At 41.3% G+C, this 27,333-nt stretch overlaps 2 protein-coding genes across 5 annotated transcripts in view; both read right to left on the bottom strand.

Moving 5' to 3' along the window:
* ALKBH3 (alkB homolog 3, alpha-ketoglutarate dependent dioxygenase) overlaps positions 1-25,332 on the bottom strand; it is a 31,669-nt gene extending 6,337 nt beyond the window's left edge. The window contains exons 1-9 of one of the 4 annotated variants that reach the window (XR_008745454.1): positions 25,243-25,332; positions 23,567-23,679; positions 22,415-22,449; positions 21,428-21,475; positions 19,781-19,884; positions 18,487-18,575; positions 15,114-15,323; positions 6,473-6,571; positions 4,838-4,976 (exon numbers count right to left, since the gene is read on the bottom strand). Coding sequence is in view for 3 of the 4 variants with exons in the window: in XM_055793819.1 (XP_055649794.1) it covers positions 5,841-5,933; positions 6,473-6,571; positions 15,114-15,323; positions 18,487-18,575; positions 19,781-19,884; positions 21,428-21,475; positions 22,415-22,449; positions 23,567-23,679; positions 25,243-25,312 (861 nt within the window). In the remaining variant the exon portion in view is untranslated. Of the gene's footprint in view, positions 1-503; positions 5,934-6,472; positions 6,572-15,113; positions 15,324-18,486; positions 18,576-19,780; positions 19,885-21,427; positions 21,476-22,414; positions 22,450-23,566; positions 23,680-24,995; positions 25,122-25,242 lie in introns of those variants that run through there. The other 3 variants (XM_055793819.1, XM_055793820.1, XM_055793821.1) reach the window with 3 other exon arrangements.
* A 1,040-nt stretch (positions 25,333-26,372) lies between these two features.
* Positions 26,373-27,333, bottom strand: part of HSD17B12 (hydroxysteroid 17-beta dehydrogenase 12) — an 89,513-nt gene continuing 88,552 nt past the window's right edge. The window contains exon 11 of the mRNA XM_055793818.1: positions 26,373-27,333. This exon is cut by the window's right edge and continues 719 nt beyond it. The gene's annotated coding sequence lies outside the window, so the exon portion shown is untranslated.

Below are 27,333 nucleotides of genomic sequence, written 5' to 3'. Positions count from 1 at the left end.
CCAGGACAGCTGATCCAAAGTGACCAAAGGGATATTCCACACCATATGACGCCTGCTCAGATAGAAATGCTGAGAGAGGAGGAAAGGGGGGGCATTTGTTATTTATGACATTTTGTCTTTGGGAGCAACTGCTACACACACTGAAGCCCTGCTTCCCGTGAAGTGGCCAAACATCGCCTGCTGATGGGAAGTAGAGAATAACATCTTTTGTTTTCTTTTGCTTCCATGTGTACAACTTCTGCTATTGCTTCACTAAACTGCTTTATTTTGACCCACAGGGGTTTTTTTTCATCTTATTTTCTCCTCTCCCAGATCTACTGAGGAGGGGAGTGATAGAGCAGCTTGGTGGGCACCTGGCACCCAGCCAAGGTCAACACATCACAAGGGCTCATGCTTGGCCAGCTTACTGCCTGAGGTCAGCCAGTGCAGGGTTGCATGGCAGCCTGCCCTAGTACAAAGGCATTGCAGGAAACACACGCTCAGGGGCAGAGGACTGGCACGGGTAACTCAAGAGATCAGCTGTAATGTCAACCCACTCTTCAGCATGGATCTATGTGCTGTCTCCACCATGGGACTAGAGAGAAAGAATAAATTGCACCCTCCTGTGAACAGCAAAGCAACTGCACGTGCAGCTATAGGCATAAACAACTTTCAGTTAAGAATCATTCTGGATCCAGTGAGCACTGTCTGTCTGGATGATCCCCTGTGATATGAAGACTCTGCTCCAAGTCTCGTTCAGCCAGCAAAACCTCCTGAGTGAACAGAACAAAGTTTTTGTTTCTGTTGGGAAACCTAAATGGGGGCCATGCAACAGACCTCCTTACTCCTTATTCTAATTAAAATGCTTTAATATGGTCCTCCCTTTCTTCACTTAAAACAAGGCCCCCTAGCTCTCCCAAGATGTGCCTTCCCAGCACAAGCTGCCAAAGACCTGCCAGCTAACCTGTTCTTCAAGGAAGCTTGTAATAACTTTGCAAAGTCATACTAAATGTTACACAACCGAAGAACGAGGTAAATTAAATAGGGCAACAGGGGAGAAAGCACACATCTGTCAACTTGCTGAAATAACTGGCCCTCTGCCTCTGGGCCAGAACTCTTAAAGCAACCGCTGCTGAGCCTGTATAAACCCCTTACACATCACTCTCAGGCATGCTAAGAAGAGGACTCAATACCCACAAGATCTCAGCAGAAGTTAGGTGCAGGAAAGACAGGCCAGTGAGCTCCAACTTAAACAAATGGCCCAGGTTGCTATGGAAACCTCAAGGATGGAAGAGAAGCACTTTGAAAACAAAATGTAGCCGGGCAGATTAAATACCCACTCTGAAAAGGTTTATGACCAGAAAAGGCAAAGTGGGTGTTAAATGCTTTTTAGCTAAGTCAATAGTAGCAGCACTTGAGAAGGAGGCATTGTGGGATTCACAGCACCCATCATACCTCTTCTACCCCAAACCCCAGTAAAACAGTCTTCTGTACTTTGTCAACACTATGGTATGAAAATTCTGGATTCTTAACCCCTTGCTGGCACCCCATCTCCTTCTACATTACTACTGTAGCTACAAATTACTATATGTAGCTATATTAACCCCATCAGCCATGGTAAGTGGAAAATACATAGCTAGAATTAATCTGACACAGGAGGAATAAAATTAACTGCAGCTTTAAAGTTAATCAAAACTGAAAATCCTAAAGAGGTGGGGGTTTTTTCCCTAAAAAAAAAACACAGCAGAGAAATGACAGAATTTTGCTGTTGATTTTAAAAGGCATGTGGCTCAGATCAACCTGGCGTGGCCCAACAGTATAGTATTCAATCGGATATACTCTAACCTTATCAAGAGTTTGTGCTTGAATTCAAGTATTCTCTGATTAAATGATTATTGCAAGTAGCATGGAGACAGAGCAGTTCCTCACACCGGTATGGTTAATTAATAATGTTAACAATTATATAGGTGTTAAATAAATGAATGGTTACGTATTTTTGATGGAACCAGTCAGAACCGCTCCACCCTGCATGTTCCCTCAGAGTCGCAGGCCACCCTTCATCCTTACTGAAGACAGCTTCCTGCCTGCTCCTTGTCATCAGGCCTTCCCTGCTCCTTATCATCAAGCCTGAGGGCCATTATGTTTTGGAAAAGGTATGGCTATTTTGGAAAAGCTTAAAAGGGAATCTTAACAGGGATAACTAGTTTGAAGGCTACAAACAGTTTTAAGAAATGCAATTTTCCAGCTCTTCGTGGAAGAGACACATACTCTGCTGAAAAATAACACTTCAGAATGAAGCTGGAAAAAAGTAGCCCCACAGTTTATATATTCTATGTAAAAAAATATCAATAAACCTGTAGCAGGGAACATATGAGAGGTAACTAAAGATAAATATGAACAAAAGACAATGGACATGACAGGGGAAAGGAAAAGGCAGCAAGAGGGAGTTTGGAAGACACAGGAAGAATACAGGGAATATGGAAAATAAAATTCACAGGCGCTCTGTAGGCAAAGCACCTCTTAGCATCTGCTCCACTACCTCATGTGGCCAGACTACTCCATGAGTAGATTAGTGAGTCTAGTGATAACAGCAAAACCAAAAAAACCCTAGGCAACCCCCCACCCCCAAATCCTCCATGTACATATAAGCCTTTGTTTTCACATAAATGATGTATTTTACTTTACATTAATGTAATGTATTCTGAGTTTAAACCTATTTTCAAAACACTGTTGGCTGGGAAAATTGGACTGTCAAAACCATCCTGGGAAGAAAGCCTTATAACTGAAAAATAAATCTTTCAGGTAGCATTTCTAGAAATACTGTTTTTAAATCCATATAACTAGGGGAGAGGTTCCTCCAGATATCTTTAAGTTAAAGAATGGAACCTAGCTACATATTTACCATTCTAAATATGCTACCCTCTGCGCTTGACTACAACAGCAGAAACAGCTGAATAGCAGCACTAGAAGTTGCCCTGGTTTCCAGTGAAAAATCTTTAGGTGCCACGAGAACACCACCAGACTCAAATCTCACTTTTGCACACATCTGTTCTGAGAACTGTAAGAGTGATTGCAGCAGCCAGGAACAAATTTCTACCTACAGGAAAAAATGTTTCTGCAGAAAGATCTCCTGAGATGTGGGCTGGAATCTCCTCTGCTCTAAGCCATTTCCTGCTGTCCCAGCAGACAGGAGGTTGCGATCTGCTGCCACCTGGCTAGGTGACTTTTTTGGGAGGAGGTGGGGGGAGGAAGGACCGACCTACGAGTTCCCAGTGGACAAAGAAACCTGACCTCTAGGCCAACTGTTCCACTTGCAGCCAGGGCACTCAGGACAGGGGGAGGAACAATGCCAAGTGCCTTCTCCCCACTGTTAACCAGATTTGGATATAAGCAGCGCTCCCAGTTGACACACGAGCCAGTGCAGAACATAGTAGACACCTGCAACAAAAATGTATCACCCAAGATTGCTCCATGGGGTACAGCATTTCTCTTATAAATCATTTTATTTATAAGGGAAGAAACCTTGGTCTTCTCCTAGATCAAAGGAAGTAAAGAAACTAAAACAAAATTTGCTAACATTATAAATTGAATCCAAGAAAGTAAGTGAAAAACTGTTCTCCCACAACAGTATCAGCCTCCAGGGCCCTACCATCAGTCATGTGCCCAGCTTCATTGAATTCAAATGGGTTTGTAATTTCTATAGGCTGAGGTTTGGGGGTTTGAAGTTTCCGTCTAGTCCCCATGTCCTACTCTCTCTTGCAGCACGACTACTCTTAACACAGTGTAAATAAATGTAGCTTGAACAAACTGATAAAGGCTAAAGTGTTGCCTTGTCAGAATACCTGGAGAAATTAGCACTGCCCCTTGCTTAAGGAAAACCACTCTCTGTCAGGACTGCCAAACCTGGGCACACATACAGGGATGCGCACAAAGCTCCAGTTACCCAATGAACATAAACATGAAAGTAAGCATCTGCCTCCTTCAACAGTAATTCTCAGGAGATACATCACAGAGCTCAGATCTTAAATTCAAATGCAAGGAATTACCACTAAATATACTCCAAAAACATATTTCTATACAAACTGGGATGAAAGTGAAGACATTATTAGATAGCGAAGTAAGTTTTCTAATAACATTCATTCATTTTAGAATAATAAGCTATTTCAAAAGCTATATGGTGCTTTAGATAGAGAGGTTGCTTCACGAGTTTTTTGATATACAACAAAAACAATTCTGCTCAATTTCAGAGCACAGGGATTGAAATGGCTCAACAGCCTGTCCTTTAGGTCATCAATAACATTAAAACATAGGCATAAGTGAGTATTAACAACTTGACTGTTCTCATGAAATGAGAATTTTAAACTACAGCAGATGCTGGGAAAGAAAACAAAGATATTTTCTAACCACCAACTAATTCTTGGACTGAAGAGGGATTCTTGCTTGTTTAACAATGTTAACGTGTTACAAGGCATGAGATATTTACCCATGCTTAGATCCTACTTCAGGCAGAAAATGAAGACATACCAAACTTGTATTTTCATCCAGTACAGTGGATGCCATTTAGCTGCAGTGAGAACTTAAACATGTAGGCAGCATACCTGACAACACCCAGACAGCAGTCCCTACCAACAGCTGAGACATATCTAGGATGGGCAAACTTGAAGAAATCCAGCAAGTCAACCTAGAATCAGGTCTGAGCTGCTGGACTGTTTCTCTGTAACAGCAGAGGCTTAAGAGATAACCCTTCAAGTAATATTCTTGAATGCAATATGCACTGACCTAGGAGCAGTAACACCAGAGTGAGTGCTACACCTGGTGCTACTAGACTCTACTTAGTGTACATTTGCAACTGACTTACATTGTGATTATAATAAATCGGCTCCAAATCTTTGGACCGGTTCTTCTGGGTATCAAATCTGACAGCACAAGCCTCATTTTTAGAGACATTGGCATTTCCTGTACCACCTGAAATCACTGGAAGCTGCAAAGTAGTTGTGCTAAAAAGAAAAACAAAAAAGAAATGTAAGAATTTCATTAGCGAATTCTGAAAGTAACGTTTTTCATCTCTTTTGTGTCTATTTTCCTGCCTATGACACAGAGGTAACAGTTTTAAGCAGCAGGGATGGAGGACTGTTCATACTCAAGCAACGGGCAGCTTCAGTCTGGCTGAGGAGGCTGGTGGCTAAGGTCTCTCTGTCGTTTGTCTCGTCTACATGGATAAACAGGATGAAGTCTGAGCACTCGGTGCATAGCAGAAGGGAGCTTTGACCCTCTGTTCTACTAGACACTATTATAATTCAAGTAGTTATATAAATTATGAAACTGATTGCTTCATTGCAAAAGACTTTGCAACCTTCAAAGAAAAACAATGCTCTATCCCTTTGTGAAATGAGATCACTGTGAAGTGCAGCTTTCTCATTTCTGTACGCACAGCACACGTACAGCTGGCTTCACATGGAAGAATCCTGTCCTGTCATTACTTAGAACATAGATCACTACTTGGGGGAAAGGGGAGACAAGAGAAGGTGCAAAAATAACTGCTCACTGAATCTTTCCGCTCCAGTCAGTACCTCTCAGATCTTTCATGTGCTTTGTGTTCTTTTAAGAATAATCATTGCTTTTTCACAAACTTAAGCCTGTGATTTAGTATCATCTAATAGCATATCACTTATGAAAACAAAACAGCACTGTCCACATAACACAGGCAGCTTCTGATTGTCAAAGATCTTCATAATATCGATTCTTTTCCACATCAGGTATTTCACAGAAATCTATTCCTGTAAGGCTTCCTTTAAATCTGTAGCAATCTGAGGCTCTGGATCTGCTGTGGGTCTATATCCAAAAATGCCCAAAGTGCCTCTTCACTTCCAAACTCCATCAGCTTCTGAATAAATGATCCTAAAGGTCAAGTTTATCCGTGCATCTCTAGAATGATATTCCTTCGGCACTCGATGCTGTAAGTGGCATTAGAAAGAAAAAACAAAACACCAAAAAAACAAAACCAAATACATGAGCTTGTGTATTTAAAATACAGTTAATCAAACAATGTAAAAACCCCTTCATTCCTGTGATGGCTTTTTATTTTTCTAAACATTTATATTAAAAGGCAAAACCATCATGTTCTGACTGTTCAGGGCCACTGAAAACAAAAGGTCTTTGTAAATTACTGTAGACTTGTTAAATTAAGTTGCAACTTTTTTATATTCCAAGTTTCTAAATTGATTTTGCTCTTTCAGCTGCAGGCTGCAACCTTCATGGCTGAACTAAATGAGGAACATCTGAGCTGATACTGATTACATCACTTAGCACTTGAAAGAAACCCATCGTTTCTGTGGGTGCTTTGAAATTCTGAGGCAGAAAGCAGTATTAATGCTCTGGGAAACAATTGTGTCACTGGAAGCAGAATGTCCCATACCTTTATGGGAGTGCCTCTTGCATAGTTAGAAAACTGCATTGCAGCAAAGCATGCAAACAGTGCCAAGGAGTTCCTTACCTGCCAGTCCTCCTGGGTAGCTCCTTCCATCACCAGCAGAGTCCCATGATCAAGTGGCATTCTTAGTCTTTCTACGTAAGTATAGTCTCCATTCTCTTCCTAAAAAGAAACATTAGACACTGAAGAAGCAGGCATGTGCATATGGTAGAAAACCAGTCCTCTATAGCAGAGCTTAAAAAGCTGTGAGGGGAGAGAAGGAGAGGAAGCCCTTACAAGATCTACCTAAATCTCTCTGTTACCGTATTTCACAAAGAGCTCAGGAGCCAAGCATTTTAAGGACGAAAGAAGCCACTGCGTCTCACTGCTGGTACAAGACAGGCAAAATTCAGCCAGTTCCTACAACTAATGCAAAATACTGGAGCAAGGCTGCAAACCTTTTGGAAACATCCACTCTTGAAATAAACCGTTCTGTGTGGAGACGTTCTGCAACAGCCACCCTGATTCCAGCAGTTAACTACTCCACCAAAAATACACATCTTCTTTTTATTATGAATTTGTCTTGTTTTGGACATTACATGTCAGTATAGTACTATTTGCTGGATGAAGAACTCTTCCTATCCAAAAAAACCCTCATTTTCCTATAGACCTTGTAAAACAAACTGTCTTAAACTTTATCATCACTAAACAAAACAGACTGCTACACTAGAAGACAGATAATTTGCAAACTTTTGTTAAACCTTCAGAATATGCACAACTTTTTTAAAGCACAAATACAACAAATGGACACAGTAGCATCACAGTATTAGTCTCACACATGCCACATCAGTGGGCGTAGCAACTCTATTGCTTTGCACTATCCCTTCCAGTTTTAAAGTAGACTAATACAGTACTAAGCCAAATTGCTTGGAGAAGTCTATTATGCCAACACAGCTTTCTTTGTCAGTCATGACAGTAACCTCCTCATGAAATCATATTATATGTGACACGAACTATTTTCCAGAATGCCACATGGGCAGGTATTATAATGCTCTATGTACTCCTTTAATACTTCCTGATTTCAGCCTTCAACAGCTACAGAAAAAATCGCTGCAAGCCTTAACAACTTCCATTTAACATCCTGCCTACTTAATGTTGGCACTTTGATTATTTCATTAATATTGAAATGTGAATAGAAAAGCCAGGATATCCCTAAATACAGAACAGCAGTATGTATCTTGCCTTTTATAGATCTCTACTGCCAGCTTTGCAAGCTGTCTAGAAAGAGTGGAAAGCAACTCTCTGAAATAAGGAATTCAGGAAAATTTCAGATAGGAAATCACCTGCAAAATACAGCAATTATTTTAGAGAGAAGGGGAGTTAAGAGAAATGTTTTAATATGTGTTGAAAGGGAGGGGACTCAAGAGATCCTTTATTTTTACGTTATAGAAAGTCATAGATAGCTTGAAAGTGTAAAGTGGATAATAAATGTCCTCCTCTGGAAAAAAAAAGAGTATGACAGGTTCTCAGTCCCCACAAAGTACAAGTGCAGGATTAACCTTGTTCTGAGTATACTGCGTACAACAAACAGCCTGAATGCGTGTTTGTTATTGCACCACTGCCTCCAGAAGCAGAGATTATTGGTGGTTTTTTTCCAAAGAGATCACCAAATCATTTATTTGTTCTTGAAAGAAATGCTGGAAATACACAATTACTACAAAGAGATGAGAAAAAAATAATTAGGCCAGCTCTGAGGTTCTAAAGCACGACAGTGTTCCTGTAAGGGGCCATATGCCATTGACAGTTGCTGAACAAATGCTTCAGGTTTTTTATTTTTTAATTACTTAGGCACTACTTTTTCTTCCAGTTTCTTATAATGGTTCATGGACTCCTAAAATCACACTTGCTGAGTGTTTAGGAGCAGGCAATGCTCAGTTACTTCATACCCAGCTTAAGGCAGCAATTACTCCAGACTCAACAAAACCTGTTACTACCAGAGTGGCATTTGTCACATCTGTCATCTAAAATGACATTGTACTGGGGTTAGGATGATGAGAAAAAAAAAAGAAAAAAAGAGGTATGAGAGTTCACCACTTATGCCACTTGTAACAGAAGCAGATCACAAAGAAGCTGGAAATAATGCAGGACAGCCGAGACTGGGAAAAAGGAATTATCACAGTAAAATTTAATCCAGCTTGAGGTGCAGGTATAGTTACCTTACACTGACTAAAGCTCCACATTTCTGAAACAGAAACAAAGATCCCCAGGCTTCAACTGAGTTAATTCAGGAAAACTAACAAGGCTCTGCACAGACTCAACAGACGAAAACATTAATGGGCCATAAAAAGGCAGACATAGCCTTTGGAGAGCCATTAAAGACCCAACAGCTCTCACTCAACACATTTTAATGCTTTTACAAAAACTCACATTTTCAAAAACCCCAACTTAACTTCCTTGAAACTTAATTGTGCAGTGGCCCAACTTGATGCAGATTTGTCTTTTTTAAAGTTCATAGCTTGCTGAAAAGCTCAACATAATGAGGTAAAGTATCAACCACCAGGAAAATTATGTCCTGGACTTAAAGCAAAGTTTGATTTTCAGAAGAACAACTGGAAGCGTGTGTGTGTGTGTATAAAGAAGATGCAGACAGAAGGAAGACTGCAAATCCCCTAAAATGCAAAGGAGCTTGGTTAGGATCAAATAAATTCCCAATAATAAAAAGCATCACTTGATGTAATTAACTACTTATTTACAGCATTGACACTTTCTGTTCATGTCTGGGACTAGAAGTTGTAGTAGTACAGAATGTTATTCAATCCTGCTGGTGCAACTGGCAGCACTGGCTGGCAATTCTGGATTTCTGCATTTCTTGGGGGTACCTAAGGACCCAAGGCTGTGCCAGTGGTTGGTTAATTAAGCTCACTAAACCTCTGGAATCAGGGAGTGCTGAAGTCATTCAGAATCATTTGTAGCATGTATTCTTTGCAAGGAAAAAGCAAGACATACTTTTAAGCTTCTATAATTACTAGTCATTTATCTTGCTCTATTAAAAGTAAGGTGTAATGACAGAACTTCAGAGGAAACAAGGAAAAAATTTCAAGAATAGGTATCATAAACATGACTGCTGATGAAAAGCAGAGCAATACCATTGCTCTGCTGTTTTCTGTTTCTCAGGTTTACATCATTTTACTTTATGCACGGACAACAGTGGACTTATGTTTATCTCTTGCTCATCCTGATTAAAAAGGAATTCTTCTAAGACAAATTATTTAGGAGAAAACATCCTTTTAGCTTAGAAAAGTCAGTACGTAAAAGTAGCCGTTACTTTCCACTTCAAATGGGACAACTCTGAGCTTAGTTTTACTTAGAAAAAGAGATTTTTAAGTCAATTGGTTTTGCAGAGGCGGCAAAGTTAAGACAAAACGTTTTTACTGTCTTACATGTTGTTACTAACACTGTCCCACAAAGCTCGTTTCAGAACTTTTATCTCTAGAGCTGATGTTAGACATTCAGAAAACTCAGTTAAGTTTCACAGGTCAAGAAGTTTATGAAGGAAATTTATTCTTGACATCTACGGAGGAAAAGACTTTTTAAAAATACTGATAATAACCATGCAAAGAAATGCATTAGGTAACTTCTATACGGCCACTTCATAACTCTATGTATGTATTACAAAACTAGCTACTTCCAAAAACAGGTCTAGTAAAGCAACTGTTCTACTTCTTAGCATATTAGAATTTTCATAATCTTCAGTTACACACTTAATACAATCTAAGCTGTACACTGTCCAAAACATTTTTTTATCCTTAATTCAAGTAACTACAGTTAATAAGTGATGAACGCTCAGTGTGAAGTGATGGGAAGTTCTGCATATAAAATCTACAAGTATTCCTCACTCCATCAAGGTTTTTTTCTTAAAATGGTATCAAAATCAAAAAGGTAAGAAAGAAAGAAGATCTAGTATAAATCTATATAAATCACCTAAGTTTGTTTCTTAAATCTCAGGCAAGTTTATTAAGATAGTAGTACAAAATGGATTCTGGATAGGGTGGATGCACTTTCTATTATAAGGAAAAGTAAATGGAAACATCCTGCAGAAGAATGTTTAAATAATAATGCAGTTATACATGCAAACGATGCAAAATTATTGTCAAAGGTTAAAGTCAGCAGCCTTCATGGAGAATGCTGGCTTCTAGTCTTCTGCACTGTTTATTACCGAAAGAATTATCCTTACAAAACCTCTGATCTTGCATTTTTCAGACTTCCATCTTGCTTGTATCCCTCTTTTCCAGTTTAGTCCTCTATCACCAGCTGTGGAAACACTCTCCTCCACAACAGCGTGGTTTTATCTGTCAATAGTTCTGCATTTTTACCTGTTTATTCTCACTACTTCTGACAACATCCTCACTGCAGCTCTATTCTTTACAGATTCAGTAGGAATGAATATCGGTTATATTGCCCCTTCCTCACATAACCCACTTGCCAGCCTGCACAGAACTATCTTTAAATGCCCCCATCAGTCTTTCTCCAGCTGTCCTAGCAGACTGCAAGTGAAGTATCTCTAAAGCACTCGCATCTTCCTCTCTGCTTCTCTACAGCTGCTCAAGTCCTGCCAATACTGGTGGACAACACCTCCTCCTCTGCAGCCACTGCTGTCTGCAAGTCTCCTTCGTGCCAGTCTAAAAGTCCAACCCTCCTTGTCCTGATCCAAGCCTGTTTTCTAGTGTGCTCCATATCTTCCCACGTTCTTCTTCAGTTAGGCCTGTTAGGACATGAAGGGTTATTTTTTCAAAAGTACTAGGAGATCTTTAACTTCTGCTAGAACAGCTACTCAAGGACAAAAGAGAAGGATCATGTTTTAGTGCTTCATTTGAAGGACAGACCCACGTGAAGGCTAATTCTGAGAACACCATGAACATCCTGCTATTATCTAACACACGTGTGAAGTTCTCTCCCTTCCCCAGTACCCACCAGTTCCCTTGGTTACTGATGAAAGAGCAACCTGACAGCTGGCTTTCCAACTCCTTCAAAAGATCACACGGCAATTTGTTGGACAACTACACCCAACTGGTCCTTATGGCATCCAGACCACTGCTACAGAGCACGTCCCATGGGGATGTGGGAGCTCAGTGGGACATTAAATGTCCTTGAACTAACATTTCACATTCAGCTTCCGGAAAGACCCAATGAGACAATCTGGCATCGTCATCACTGAGTTGAGCAGTGATAAGCAGCACAAAAAATGGTAGTGACACTGTACCAGAAAGACCCATCTACCACAGTGAAATAAATTAGTCTAGGACAATTAAGTCATGCATGAGCAGGGGGCTTGAGGCTGTGTGGAGAACAGGAGGAGGTCACGGTGGGGCAGTGGTGACAGTTATGCTGTGGGCAAGCACGAGAGGACTTGACTAAACCAACAGATTGTGTGTGAACCGTGTACGAGTCACCACTCTAAACCAAAGCATTCATCTCATGGCTTTGGTGTAGACAGGAGCCACAATGATGGGGGGCAACAAGGAGGCTTAAACAAGGTTTAAGTAGTTTACTAGAACTAGAAAATAAAAGAAATTAGATCACTGTAGACTGAACTACCAAGTAGGCATCAAAAACCCCTAGAAACCATTTAAAGCAAAGGCAAAATATCAGTTACAACCACACAACTGGTCCAAATAAACAGTAAAAGGCAGTATTTAGAAGAAAGAATGCTTAAAAACTCCAGTAGGTTAAGTAAAACAGTTTCTGGTGGCATGTTAATTTCCATGAAAAGTCTCCTTAATTCCAGTGGAAAATTTACTCCTGAAATTATTTGTAGCTTTTCTACATGCCGTGGGCTGAAATCTGAGTAAGAATTATTTCTACTTATCCACAAGGGATACTTGTTGATGCAGATTCAAATAGGCTACACATGTCTCTACACTCCTTTACCATTTATTATATGATGAACACTTACTCATCAAGTACAGTACTCGCCAAGAAGAAAAACAGAGGACTGAACTTTTCCTTCTCCTCACCTTAGAACAATTTTCAAGGGAAAAAAACCAAACAAAACATTTGCACCTAAATAACTTTTTTTTTTCCACTTTTTGTCAAGGAAAAATACAGAGAAAGGATAAAAAGATTTCCTTTTGTGACGGTTTCAGAGTGGCCTATATAAATGCCACCCAATTCCTGAGACAAAGGTCAACATTCACACAAATATGCAAAAAAAAATATCCAATCCACCAACATTACTGGTCATTTTTGCAGTTAAGAGAAACAGGATTCTATTCCCTAATAAGTTCATCCACATTTCAAGATATAATACGGAAAATACTTGTGCAGATACTAACAGGAACTGAAGGCTCTGAGGGTTCTGATCTAGTATTCCTTCAACAGCCATTGTTATTTCTTCAATAACCATCTTGTAAGATGTTACCTGACTTGCAGTACATACTGTTTTGTACCCAGCACATGATCACACACAGGCAACCACTTCAGGTTTTTTTCTACTACCATTTATCCGTAGTGAGCTTTTACCATAGTATTTCTCATCTTGTATTTTCATTATACCTTTCCATCTTTCAGCTCAAAACAGTTAAAAGCACTTACAAGAACAGAGGGAAGTCAAGGTCTTTGAAACTCTAGAATGTGAAATACTAGAATGTTGGCTCACAAAGAGGTTTAATTTTGGGAGGAAAAAGATTTTCTTTCTCTTTTGCTCCTCACTGAAATCTAACTCTGGAAAACCCCATGTACTGGTGATACTGGCAGATTACAAACCAGGGAGAGGCTGAATGCCTGTGATGACTTAAACTGAATCCCTTTTCCCTAGACTACATTCCTCTTCCTGTAACTTGCTTTTGAACAAAACTTCAAATATCTACAATCAACTTTAACTTTCTCTTAATGAAAGAGAGAATGCTGTATTACAATAGAGTATGAAAATTACTTCTTTGGTGATACAGCCTGAAAGGTTGTAATTTCCATCAGAGCCTCTTGTAACTCCCATTTGGCAAAGCATCTAGTGTCATAGGATGCTCTCAGAAAATTGCAGGCTTTGGGAATGTGCAAAGAATGCATAATGTGTGCCATATAATTATTAAGTACAAGTCCCTTAGGCACAGGACACAGTTAATAGCAACTTATTCAAAGATCACTCTGCACATGGGGATCATACTTTAGAAACAGGTATGTCACACTGGCAAAAGGAATACCCTTCATAGGTAGCAAGACTCAGCTAGTCAGAAGTACCAGGTCAGAGGCACTGAAGAAAAGAAATGAGGAGAGCTTGAGGGATACATCTATAGAAAATCATCCATCTCAGGAAGAAAAGGAAAGAAATCGTGCAGCAGAGACCAAAGACGGTGGCCAATTTTGAGTGGCACAAGCTGCATTTCCCCCTTTGCTCACAGTGGGTGTCTTTTCAGAAAATAGCAAACGGAAGACAGACATCTTGCTCAAGAACTGGGTCTGATTTTGAAGAGGGAAACTGCAAAGTTTATACTGAAATGTAAGTGGCCTTGATTCTGATCCATCAAAGAGGAACACATAACACTTCTAGAAATTAATCCAAGCAGCGTTTACAGCTTCCCAGAGGAATGAATTTTCCAGCTGACATTTTGTTATCATCACAGCATCACAGATACTTACTCATGCTATGTCCACTGATATAATGCACTGCTTATGTGATCTCATGCTCAGGGACCAGGAGTAAACTCACTTCAGACAACAAAGAATTTACAAATTAGAGAACTGGTGAAAAATATAAATTATTTCTTTTCTGGTTAAAAATTCTGACCTTTGCTGTTCATGACTAGGTGACCCAAGGTGACTCTTGATGGGCAGCCTTCAGTATGCCAGCATACAGTTTTCTAACAGGCTGATAATCATCACCTTTGCTTTCTGCATTACTTGCTCAGAATAAATAGCAACGTAAGCAGACAGCAAACTTCTTCCCGAAGTCCTCAAAGACTACACACAGAGAAAAGGCATCTGAGGCAGGATACTCTACAACGAGGCCTGCATCCTCAACATAGGAATGTGCGATTCCTTTACTTGGGTAAATACAAATTACAAAATTTAAGTTGTCTTGTAAACACAGCATTTTATCTAGAAAGAGTATTAACTACTGATTCACCAGTTCCCAAAAGGATGTTCCACACATGTCTCCTTATCAAAGTAAAGATCTCTGTTTAGTCTGTGCAGTATGATGTGACAGTTTGGTATTTTATGGAACAGAAACGATCTCCCTCCCTATGTTCACTGTCCCTCAATCGCAACACACACAAGTCAAAATGCAAACATTATTAAAAGGCTTTTTACTTAGAAGAGCAGTCAGAGCTACTCTTCATCCCACACACACTATGAGTTACACAATGTTTGCCCGAGTTTAAGAAAATGGTATCAATTCTTTGGTTCATTTACACAGTGAAAGTCCCCTTCCATCATCACTTATTTCATTGTAAATAATGGGAAATGCCCTTGTTTGGGCAGCAGAGTGCCCAGGTTGTAATTTCACTGCAGCACTACACTGTTGCACATTATTAGCATGGTCCCTTTCCCACCCTCAAGACATCATGTCCCATGTGACAAGACTTCCTGATCCCTATGCTTACTCCACGGAACTTTACAAGTTGTGCTTTCATTAACTACATGCTTTTAGTAATTAAGTTCTCTAAACAGGTGGAAAACACTAAACATATTAGTAACTATAGGACTCTCTCAATGTGGTATGAACACTCACAGGGGAGGGTTTCTTCCTCATCTCAAAGGTCCGGGTAGCACCAAAGCTGAGCGAGGCAATGACGGGATTTTTTCCCAGCGATGGTTCATCATCACTGTGCCAGTCTACGCTATCCTTCTCATTTCGGTAGAGGTTGCAGAGAAGAGAGTTGAAAGTGTAGCCAGTGAACTCTTCAATCCGCTCCTTTAGCATGGTCAGCAGAGGATGCCACTGTCATCAGCACAGCAGGCGTAGGGTAAATACAATGGAATCGGGACAGCAGCAAATAATGTAAGACAAAAAGGCAAAACTACTAAGAAACAAAATACACTGCACTTTTAATTGCAATAAACTTGAAGTCAAATAAATGCCTCTGAAAAAATCTGACTATATTTTTAGGAAAGCTGAGGAATGGGCTTTATGTGAAATATGCATGTCACTTATTGCTCAATACTAAATCATCTCTTAAAATTATGAAGCCAACCTGCCCTGCCTTTCCCACTAATGCATCCAGCCACCCCAATTAACTGAAAGGTGAGGAAGCAGAGTAAAATCTGCTTGAACTGACCACGGATAAACATTGGGAATTCTTAACTAAGACAAAAAGTGTGCAGCTTCTCCCATGCATAGCTGGTCAAGCTAGAGGCGTTTAACACAGGAGTCTGATAACATCTGAGTTACGTGGCCACTGCTGGCAGGCACAGCGCATCCAGAAAGTTGCGATCAGTGACTAAATGACACCCTCTCAATCATCTGCAGCTGTTGACGCGGAACAAGAGACAACAGTTTGCCTAACGCTGTCACAGTATGGCCCTCTGTCCCTGCTCTTAGTACAACTTATTGAGCCCAACTCATCACCTCTTCGGGTTTGGACTTCAACATTGTAACTTCTCAGTGGTTGTAAAACCAGTGTCACAGGCCCTGGATTTCATCCTTCCCTTAGCTAACACCTTGCTGAGCCCCACAGCCCATGACAGCTCCATTACAAATCAGCCCGGTGAATCATTATTTAATGTTACAAACTTACATCATGACTTTCACCTGTCAGAGTACTTTTAAGTACTACACAAGTATATATAAAACAAAGCCGCAGCAACATAGGCCAGAATTTTTGCCCATTATATAATCAGAAACACAGATCGGGAGAGGATAAAGAACTGATTCCAAACCTCCCAGTGTATCTCTGGCAGAAGGATGAACAGACAGCAGAAATTATTTCCTAGTATCCACCACTATCCACTGAGTCTGCAGCACCTTCTTTCTAGGCTTACCTATGTTTAAAGGGTTTTTAACCTATTGGCTACGCTGCAGGAGCCTCAACATACCATCAATTAGGGGTATTTCTAGCTAAGTCACCCCTTTGATGACTAAGCATCATATCAATAATTAATTATACAGAAACAGCCGACAGCTGTGGGACATGTAGGGAAACCAGTAACACCACTCAAAAAAAGCTATAGCTTGTAATTGAGCAGCCTGACAGCACAGTGTGCGCAGGACACATACTGCAATGGCAAAGAGTCCCAACAAGAACTACTGAAAGCACTTTCCAGTGACCAACTGGGATGGATTCCTTAAATTCCTATCACAAAAGTATTTATTACTAAAAATGTTACCATATGGTGAATTTTACAGTTCAGTGGAAACTCCATTACAAACCTGCAGCAGTAGAAATAATTTTACTGAAACATTACTGTGTCACCAGCTACACCACTGCTTACAAAGAAACATTTTTCTAATACCAAAATTCATTTAGGCACGAGCACTGGATTATACCTAGCAGGCCTGCAATCACACCCAGTCTTACCAAACAAAAAAGGAGAGGCACAAAGCTAATTACTTCTACAGATCAAGTGTTCAAGGTAGATATAATTGGTTTTGTTCAAGCTGTGCCCTAAATTACATTTTACTTTGGATATTTTTGTGATATAAATCCTATTCTACAGATAAGGACTGTGCTCTTTACACCATTCACTGCTTCTTCCAAGGCTGCAGGAGCTCCCACTTACAAAGCCGAGTGAAATGTCTGAGTGTCCGTGTGCAGGCTACCCGTGTATCTGCCTATGGGCAGTTCCCAGCCAGTGGCAGGGCTGGCTTGCAGCTATGCAACATTTGCCAGCGCATCTCACTTTCTGCTGGAGTTTCTTTCTCTCAGTAAAAAGGAGAATTATTCAGGGATGAAAGACAGGATCAGCATGCATACTGAATTAGGCCTTATACCTCTTGGATGAGAGAAACAAGCCAACGGTCCAATGAGTGCTAACTCTGAACTTTATGCAAGCTGAACTGAAACTGAATTCAGGGTATATAGGCTCTATCCAACCTCTGAGCAGCAATGGCTTCCACAAGTGTCAATTCTGAACTGGATTTAAATCATTAGGGTACAGCAGAACGATTTTGCAGGGGCACTTCTGATTCCTAAAGCCATTCAGCTTGCAGAAAAAGTCCATTTAAAATAACTTTCCACAGATGGGTACCAAAAAAAAAATGCCTGTGTTTCCACCACAAATTCCACAGGTTATGAAATTTTTAAACTATGGTATTTTTGAGACTACAAAATCTTCACAACTCATCTCATTAAAAACACCTTTCCACTTTTCCCAAACTGAGCTTTAGGAGGCACTCCCTTTGGCAGCAGTTCTGGGACTTGGGACACTTCTCCCTCATGCTGCCCAGCCTTCAACAGTCACAATTTAGGTTCAGAACACTGCAGCCTACTGCCATGGAAATGTCAAACAAAGCAAGACCAAGGGACAGGCCAACGGGACAACAGGCTCGAAGACAGAGAGAGCAAATGAACATGAACAAAATATCAACAAGTCACTCAGAAGGTTTTGATCCCTTCCAAAATAGCACGGGAAATTGCATAGTACAATCTGGAGTTGCTGAGCAGGCAGGTTGCGTGTATGCATTTCATAGCATGCACATAGAAACCAACAATATGCTTAAATTCTCATTTAAGCAGTACTGAATCTAAGTGTTTCTGCAAGTAACTATTTCAGTAATTGATATTACTGTATCTTTACAACAAATAACTCAGTATGACTGAGTACACCACAATCTCCCAGATAAAGATGCATAGATTAAGTAACACGTAATGATTCAGTTTTGTTCAAAGCTAGAGTGACCCAAAAGCAGGACTTCAAACTCTGCAGTGATAATTTTCTTTTGCCAATGTTTAGCAACTAAATCATGCTCCTCTCCTTCAATCCACTCATAATGCTTGTTCTATGAAGTTGTCCACACTCCACTAGAACTTGCTGCTGATCACAAATGAAATGCTGATAGATACTCTATCATAAAAACAGAGGATAGACAGAATTCTTGTCCCTCAATCTCTGCAAAGGATTTCTCTGTAGATGGTAATAAAAGAAAACTGTAAACACATACATACATTTGGGTTTGGCTGCATTGTTATCCTGGAGTATGTGTAAGGAAGTTCTCCATACCAGGAGGTAAGCCTTGGTTCCTCAAAAGAGACTCCTATAACCAGGAAAAACAGGAAAACTTTCTCAGTTGCCTTATCAAAGAGCTTGAAAATGGAAAGATGATGCAATTCTGCCAAAAAACTTAATTAAAAAGGGACTGCCTGCACACCTAAAGTTAAAAGCAGCCCCTTAAAATCCTCAACCTTACATAATGAACTCAAGTAAAGGAATGAGATTATTCAAAAGCAGGCTTGTGTCTGCAAAAGGAATTACCTTGTCAAAATCCTGGAACCACATCAATTTTCTCATCCCTATGCCAGACAGGGCAGGGACTGGACAAATTAAAGATAGCAGAATGAAACTAAAATTTTATTTCTAATTCTGGCTTTCTTTATATTCTCCTGGTTCCAGTGCCCAATACACTGGCATAAGTTGCAAGATGAATCCACTGGTAAGGATGAAGTGGCAAGGGCTGCAACATCAGTGGGACATTACAGAAGAGGAACATAGCAAGGCTGCACAAGTAATGCTTTGTCAAATATGCGTGTGCTCTGAGGTGTAATACAAACATCAAGTTAAAATTACCTTCAGCTTCTTAAAAGACTACCTTGGTAGCTATTTCGCATACTTGACAGGTAACATTCTCCATTCTACGGTACCTTTATTGCAAGCCAATAAACACATTTTCCAGCCCTGTCCAGTAACTACTTCAATATATTATCTTACATCCGTTCCGGACTGAAAGGGGAACTAGCTAGAACAGCTGCCCCTTAGTGAACAAATCCAGAATAGCAGCCTCTTTATTTACTGCATACTGGAAGTAATAAGCAAAGAAAAGGGAAAAGAAACATGCTCTGCTAGGATTTTAAGTGAGAGGCAAAAAATATTCCTGGTGACAGAAACCTCAAAGAACACAGTTTTTGCAGCATCATTGGGAGACAGCATGAAGGGATGGGGCACAGGATTAATCTAAAAAAGGAGTGGGAAAAAGAACTGCAGATGACAGAGGAGACAGTAAAATTCAAAGATTTTTAAGACAAGAAATTTTAATTTGGAAAAAATCTCATTTAATTGGCAATAGGAACATGGTGATAGATGGAAAAATAAGCAGCAGTACTCTTCAAATAAGCAAGGAAAACCTGGAAGGGAATGTAAAGGAGTGGTAATGTGTAAAATGAAAACCAGTGGTAAACAATGCATAAATTTTGGTATGGAAGTAACCAGGGAATGACCTGAAAAGTTGGTCTACACACTCCTTACCCTGTCTGATGTGAGTTCGCTGACCCCAGGGTATGTCTTGGAGGAGCTGTTCAAACATCCAGTCTGCTTGTTCTGAGTCAATAAAGCCAGGAATCAAATGAATCCTAAGGAAGAAAAAGATAAAAGATGGAAGGAATATACACTTCTATATAGGCTTTGATAAAATATTTAATTTCCAGGATTTCCAAAGGGAGCTAAGAATGACTGTAATGCATCAGACCAAAAGTCAAAACCCAGCATCCTCTTTCTGACCACAGCCAAAAGCGGGTGAAAAGGAAAGAACAGAAAGCAGCTGGAGCTCCTGATGAGTCTTCCTCTCACCAAACACGTCTAATTGCTTTTCAAAACCTATAAAAATATATGACACCTACAATATACTACAAGTCCCATAATCAGCCATATACTGTGAGAAAAACGGCATCCTTCTGCTTGTTATTAACTTCACATCTGATAAACTAGAGAGCCCTGATTATGGTACTACAATCAACATAAGTAAATAATTGCCCTTTATTCACCCTCTCCATGCCACTCAGAATTTGATAGCCCTTTATCACTACTGCCATCCTATCCTCTCTTCTCCACGCACAAGAACCCTAGAGTATTTAACCCCTCCTATTTTTACATTTTCATATGTACATTTCATATTTTGACCGTACTAACAGCAGCATTCGCAAATTCCAGCCACTGTGGTGGACTACAGAATAGGAATGCTGTTCACAAGAGTTTACTCTCGCAAGTGTGAGAAGTGCTTCAAAGACATCATAATAAGATTATGCAGTAAAAGTACTAAAAGAGATGCAAAATCTGATTATTAACTTTTCAGAAATTTATATATTCCAGCAACATATTATGAAAACAAACTCCAGAAAATGACAGAATAACCTAGCTGGCTGTGTATCTTTTCTCTTTCCGGCTGGTCAAAGCTTTTACTGTTCAAATTGGTATAAAAATTTACCAAGACGAAAGCTTTGAAATAAATGCACAGAAAGTTACTATATCTGTGGCATTTTTTCACTATTAATAAAATCTAGCAAATTCAGAAGAAAAGTATTAATATTGATATTGCAACTAAGTCAGCAAGGTAAAATAAAATGCATTTTAATTAGTAGGACTCACAAAAAAAGTAGGTTTTGTTTTGAAGTGTCCGGAAGCTGAAATAATTAAGGTATAGCATGTAAGCAAAAGGGACAACCCTCAAGTTATGAAATCTGCCTGAAGTTAAATGCTTTTATAAGACTGATTTAAAACAAGTCCAATTTACAGCTAAAAGTCTTTGGTAGCTCTTAACTGTACAACATAGACATGCACTTGCTAACACAAGAATACTGATCCAAATTTCAAGTAGCAACTTACTCTGGATTGTGACACAAATGGACACAGCCCCTCTCCTTATCCCAGACAAGAACACTAGCGGCAGTATGCACTAGATGTTAAGAGGTTCATTTTTCTTCTCTTCAGTGCTGCTCAGAACTGTGTAAACCTCTGCTACCTGATACTCAAAGTATTTCCAGAAGAACTCCAGACAGAGGATGCACAGGAAGGGCACTATGCACCTGCTAGAGTCAAAACACTCTACAGAGAGCAGACTTCAGAAAGCTGAGTATCACTGCGTTGTTCTGCAATAACAAAGATGTTCCATCCACTTACCTAGAAACGCCAGTTGGTGCTTTGCTAAGCTCATACACACCAGGCTTGCTGAGGATGTAGAAAGAAAACAGCAATCAGATGGACAAACAAGGAATTATCTTACACTGAGCAGCATGGACTAGAATTACTGTAAACCTGGCCTAGGGCGAGTTTTCTTTAAAAAGGAAAGGAAGATTAAGAAAGGGAAGTAATACTGTTCTGGATATAGTCAGAGGAAGGCAGCAAGGGTGTTGCAGAAGCAAATGAGTTTTTGTGTACTTCCTGCCTCTCCTTTCACCAAAGGCTCAATATTCAGTTTTAGGGCTCTGGAGAGAAGTAGACAAGGGACATTCACAGAATCCAAAGGAGACAACCACACAAGACTGTACCTTGACCACTGTGTTTGCATTTACAGGTGCACTGAATAAGTAAATTCTACCAAGATAACCAAACTGAAGCAAAATTAATTTTCAAAATCTGTAACTTCACCACTACACCTCGACACTTTATGCCAAAGTTATTCTGAGAACATCCCCATTTCAACACAAAGGGTAAGTGATCTACAAATACCGAGCTTCACTATGACACACACTAGCAGCTACTTTTCCAAACCTTCAAAGGAATGCTTCAATGCTGCTTGAGTTGCCATACCAGCTATACTCCTGGATAACAGTAATTTCCAGCATAGAACAGGAACTGTTCTAGGAAAACGTACGTTGCTAACCAAGGAAGACATATTTGAAATTCTGTTCATCCAGAATGTCCAATTGTTTGTTCTTCCTGGCTTATACAGCTACACCAAAGCTATAAAAAATAGTTAACACAGACTTGAACTTTCCTGATTAGAAATTCAGGATGAAAAGCCTGAAAGTCTGTATTTTCCAATACTCATTTCTTCCAAAAGCATGGCAGTTTTAAGCGGAGAAGGAACTCTTTTAGAGCAGAGTCCCACTGACCAACAAGACAGAAAACCCACACAAAAGACAGTTAAGTCAGCAATATACTCACTCTATCACACCTGCTTCAGGAACTTTGCACTCCACCTGAAAGGTAACAAGATGATACATCATTAATATTAAACACTTATGTACCTGACATGCTCTAGTCAAACAGAACTAACTGCCATCTCTAGTGTCTCTATATAGCTGCATATTGATATATCAGTGAGAAAAACATACTTCTGGACAACTGGGTAAGCAGTAACAACCCATCCACTCTCTCCATGCTTCAGAAACACTCAGAGCTACCACTTCAGGTGTTTTTTAACAATCAACTGCCCCCTAAAGGGCATTCATTCCTAAATTAATTGGGTTATAACAATACTTGTTATTTATCAACTGCAACCAAAAAAATTCTTCTCCTTACATTTGGAGACATTACATTGTTAAAACAAACAAACAAAAAAAAACCAAACCAAAAACAAAACCAAAAAAACCTCCAAGCACAGTAGTTTAATCCAGCCTAGATTATCATTCTGGTGGCCTCAGGGATTTATCCTTCTCCGAGCTCAGTGGAGTGCTGAAAAGCAAGGAGGTACTCAGTTGAGCTAGCAAGAGGATCAAAATATAGTACTATATAGCTACCAGGGCTCTGCCACAGAGAAAAGAGAATCTCCTCAGACCATCTCCAATCCTTCCAAGCCAAAAAGACAACTTTTCAAACACTTACAAGTTAGAAATAAGTGTTCAAGACTTCTTTTTTTTTCCAAGCAAGGAACCGCCCTCCCATTGCACAGAGCACAATATTCTTCATTGTCTGACAAGACAAAGTCTGTAATACAAATCCCATACTCTTCCTCTGTAACAAATAAAACAGCTATCCCAACTGTGGGAAAAAAACAGAGCTGAAATCATGCTTAGGACATTGCATCATTCTGAGTATCTAAGAGAGCATACTATTTTGGCTTTCTGAATAAAAGTACTTATGAACAGGTACATAACCAATACTCAGAATCTGAGGCTAAGCAAAGGGACTATAACTCTTTCTGTTTGCCATATATGCAAGACAGTTGCAAACTCTGCTTGGTAAAAGCCCAAAGTTCAGCTCAGCTGAGTTTTTAATTTGTTTTTAAACATGAGACTATAATCTCAAAGTCTGATAATTTTCATCATCTGAAATTTAATAAAAATGAGATTCTGCTAGTTAGCCTGCAATTTTTACCTCTGATGGCTTTTCAAAAACAAATTGCTTTTGAGTGTGAGGCTGATCTTTCCCCATCCATGCCGGTCCAGTGCCTGCGGGGCCAAGATTGCTGGCCACAGATGCCTTAAGTGCTAAAGCAAAGAGAGAAAAAAAAAAAAAAAAAAGGATCGCATGAAATAAATTCCACCATACAAAAAATACAGTTTGGAAGAACTCATGGAATCATTCTTTGAAGTATTCTCCTCTGCTTGGCAGAGACTCCAGGGAAGAGTTAAAATTGCACAGAAAATGGATTTTTTAAAAATATGTATTTATTATTCATAGACAACTGAAAACATCCTGTTATCAGAAAGGATGACATCTAGAACTTTCAATTCTACCACAAACACCTATCAGATGCCAACAGAAATTCTTCCAAACAACTAAACTATTTCCCTCTGCAGGTTGTTGGCTTTTTTTTTTTTACATAGAGAAAACCTCTTCTATTTCTCCGAGAAAAACACTTCTATTAAAACAAGGGGGAAAGCATGGAAGAGCAACCCAGGCATACCACTTCATGTGTTTAATTTGCACATGCAAACAGGCTTAGAAACAGGCCTGAAACAGAAAGGAATTAAGTCTTTACCTGTATAATTCAAAAGATGTTAAAAACATCCCTTTAGGAATAGGTGGAACGAAACGCACCTGTGACAGAAAACTTACAGGCTACATGCACAAGTCAAAATAACTGGATCATTTCATTCAGGAATTAAAAAAAAAATAATCAGCTTGCCTAGGATGCTCAGTCTGGAGAGAAATGGGAGCTTTACCGAGTATAGCAATCACGCAAGCGAAACACAGGTGTTCTGACCATGTTCATAAACCAAACTGGTCCTTCTTGCAGGGTGGGAACCACACACGGTGCCCTCCTGCCCTGCACTCTTTGCTTCAGGCGTTTGGTACAAAACAGGGATGTAAACTCCTGCCCTTTCAACTAGTGCTCTCTATTTTGCAATGATTTCAGTATAAAAAGATAAAAGAAGCCACACAATAGGCTTTACTCATAAAAGCAACTAATAGTTACTTCAGAAGTTAGCTCTGCCAAATTCTATCCATCACATTCAAGCTGCCCAGAGGTTGGGAAGGGTACCTTGCTTCGGCATGCCCGCTACAAGTAACGCAGCTGTACACGTATGCTGCTGACCCGGCACCGTGTCCAAAACGGCTACAACACACCTGTGACTTGCGTAAAAGTTTTATTTTAAAAAGCGGGTTCGAACACCCGAGCTCCCCTTGCCTGGACACAGCGGGCCACCGCCGGTCACCGTGTCACACGGCGGGGCCGAGGCGGCGGGGCCTGGCAGCACCGCGCCCCCGGCACCCACCGCCCGCCCTCGGAGCAGCCCCGCCGCCCCCGGCCCCCGCGCCGCGCCAGCAGCCACCCTTCTCGCCGCAGTTCCCCGCGCACCGTCCGTGAGGGCGGCGAGGCCCCGGCCGCCTCAGCGCTCCCCTCCGCGGCCGGGCTCGCTCCGGCGCCGCACACCGCGGACGCGGCCGGGTTCGGGGCTCGCCCACGCCGGCCCCTCCGCAACGCCGCGGCCCGCAGAGAAGGGCCCGGCCGCCCCGGACACCCTCCGCGGCCCGGCGGCAGAGGCCGCGGGGCGTCCGACAGCGCGGCACGGCCCGGGGACCGCGGCCGCGCCCTCGGGCCTTACCTGTGGGCCGCCCCGCCGGGGCGCCGGCCCAGCCGCCCTGCACACGGGCCCGCTGCCGCCTCCCCGCCATGCCACCGCCCCAGCGTCGGCCCGCCGCGCCGCAGGTTCCGCTTCCGCCCGCCGGGCTGGGCCTGCGCTGCCACCGCCGGTGCGCGCCTCCGGCGGCGGCACGGAGGGGCAGGGCGCTACCGGCCCGCGGGGGCAGCGGGAAGGGAAGGTCAGTGCGCGGGTCCGCTCGCCAGGAGGCCCTGAGCCACTGTGTCAGTTACGCGTACATTTCCCCCTGCGCGGGAAGCGGCGGTGCGGATGGGCAAAGTTACCGGCCATGAGGGAAACCAGAACCAGCGCCCGCCGCGGCGCCCGGCCCCAGCACGGAGCCTTGGCGGCAGCTCCCCCCCCGCCCGCGGCCGGTGCTCACAGGCGCTGCTGCCCCCCGCAGCCCGGCGCCGCCCCGGGCACCCGGCACCTGCACCGGGGAGGCGAACGGAGCGGGCACGCTACTCATCCCCTGCCCCGAAGGGAGTGAAAACTGACCCCGCTCGCGGATGATCCTGCATCCGTGATCGGAGCAGGAGCTGTGAAGCGGCGGCAGAAGTAGCCCGAGGCACCCCGCCCCTCCCCTAGCACACGCCCGGGATGGGTCCGAGTACCTCGGCAGCCGGTGAGTACACATGGCCTCAGCTGCAGGGCGGGCAGGCGGTCAAAGCCAAAGTCAAGGCACTTCAGGTGAAACAGCGACTCCCTGCTGCAGTCTGGAAACACAAGACCCCGAGGCAGCACCAGAGGGACCACAGCCGAACCCCTGCCGCGGCGGCACTGGGTACCACACCATCCCCGCAGGCATCGCCTCCCCAGCACCTTCAGCAGCTAGAAAATCGTTATTTGGAAATAACTGTTTCTTATTAATAGCTTAATAGTTCTTCTAATGAAGTTTATTATGTGTTCCAGTGATTTTAAAATATCAGCACCGTAAAATAGGTAACAGCCAGGAAAAGAGATTAATAAAAGCTTTGGTTTGGGCACATAAAAGTACAGTAATTATCACTGCATTATCATAAATGATAAAGGACAAGCAGACATCTAAATGTACAGGCAAATATTTTTCAGGGAAAAAACAACACAATACAGAGTCAGAGTAGATTCTATTTTATTTGTTTTACAAAGTCAAAACCATACAGATTTAGTCCAATGCTTCCACATCAGATCCAGAGAGCAAACCAAGTCTTGTGCTCTTACAGAACTAATACCACTGACTTCACCATCCCTGTTCCAAAAAATTAAGAAAACTATGGGATAGGATCTGCGTCTCAGATTTGATCAGCACCATTGCATCGGTATTCAGGTTTTTTCAATGTACAGAAATGTTAGCCCCAAAATCATACCTCAGCACAACATACTCTACTTCAAAATCAGAGCTTGAAATTATTCTTTGAAGGACAGAATACAACCTCCACTCCTCAGTCTCAGGAAGTCACCACGGAAAACTGTGGTAGCTGCTTGCAGTTTGATTTGCCATGTAAATTTCAGTATATTTTATGTTTATAAGAAGGATTATTAGAGACTTTAAAGAGTAGGTAAATACAAACAACAGCAGTGCAGATTTCTCATATACTCTGATCCCTGCCTCCTGGAGCTGAAGAACTTCAGCCTCACTGGAGCACTCAGTTTTGGAATAGAACCATGAAACAAATGAGCTAATTTAAACACCATTAAGAGTGTTCTACATTTAAAGAAGTTTACTCATTCTCATTTTTAAAGCTGTCTCAAATATTCAGGATTCACATTTCAAAGGGCCTCACCAAAAAGACAGACTGATACATACTTCAAAAATAATTTAACTGTCATTGCTAACAAGGAGAGTAACTAATTGCAAGCTCTGCGTTTAAAGTACCCATAATCTTTTACATAGCAGCTAGCATGTAATACAAAGCTTTTGACATTTATCTACATTGTGTTATCACCACCTATTACAAAGAGCAGGCACTGAACTTTTAAAAATGTTATTACAAATCGTAAAGATTACATATTACTGAAAAGTTAGAATCCATGTTCAAGAACCAAGAATTTAAATACTTTTTGAAATGTTATTTT

This window comes from Falco peregrinus, chromosome 1, assembly GCF_023634155.1.
Source record: "Falco peregrinus isolate bFalPer1 chromosome 1, bFalPer1.pri, whole genome shotgun sequence".
In the NCBI taxonomy this organism is placed as follows: domain Eukaryota; kingdom Metazoa; phylum Chordata; class Aves; order Falconiformes; family Falconidae; genus Falco; species Falco peregrinus.
This window is presented reverse-complemented; position numbering and strand designations above follow the sequence as displayed.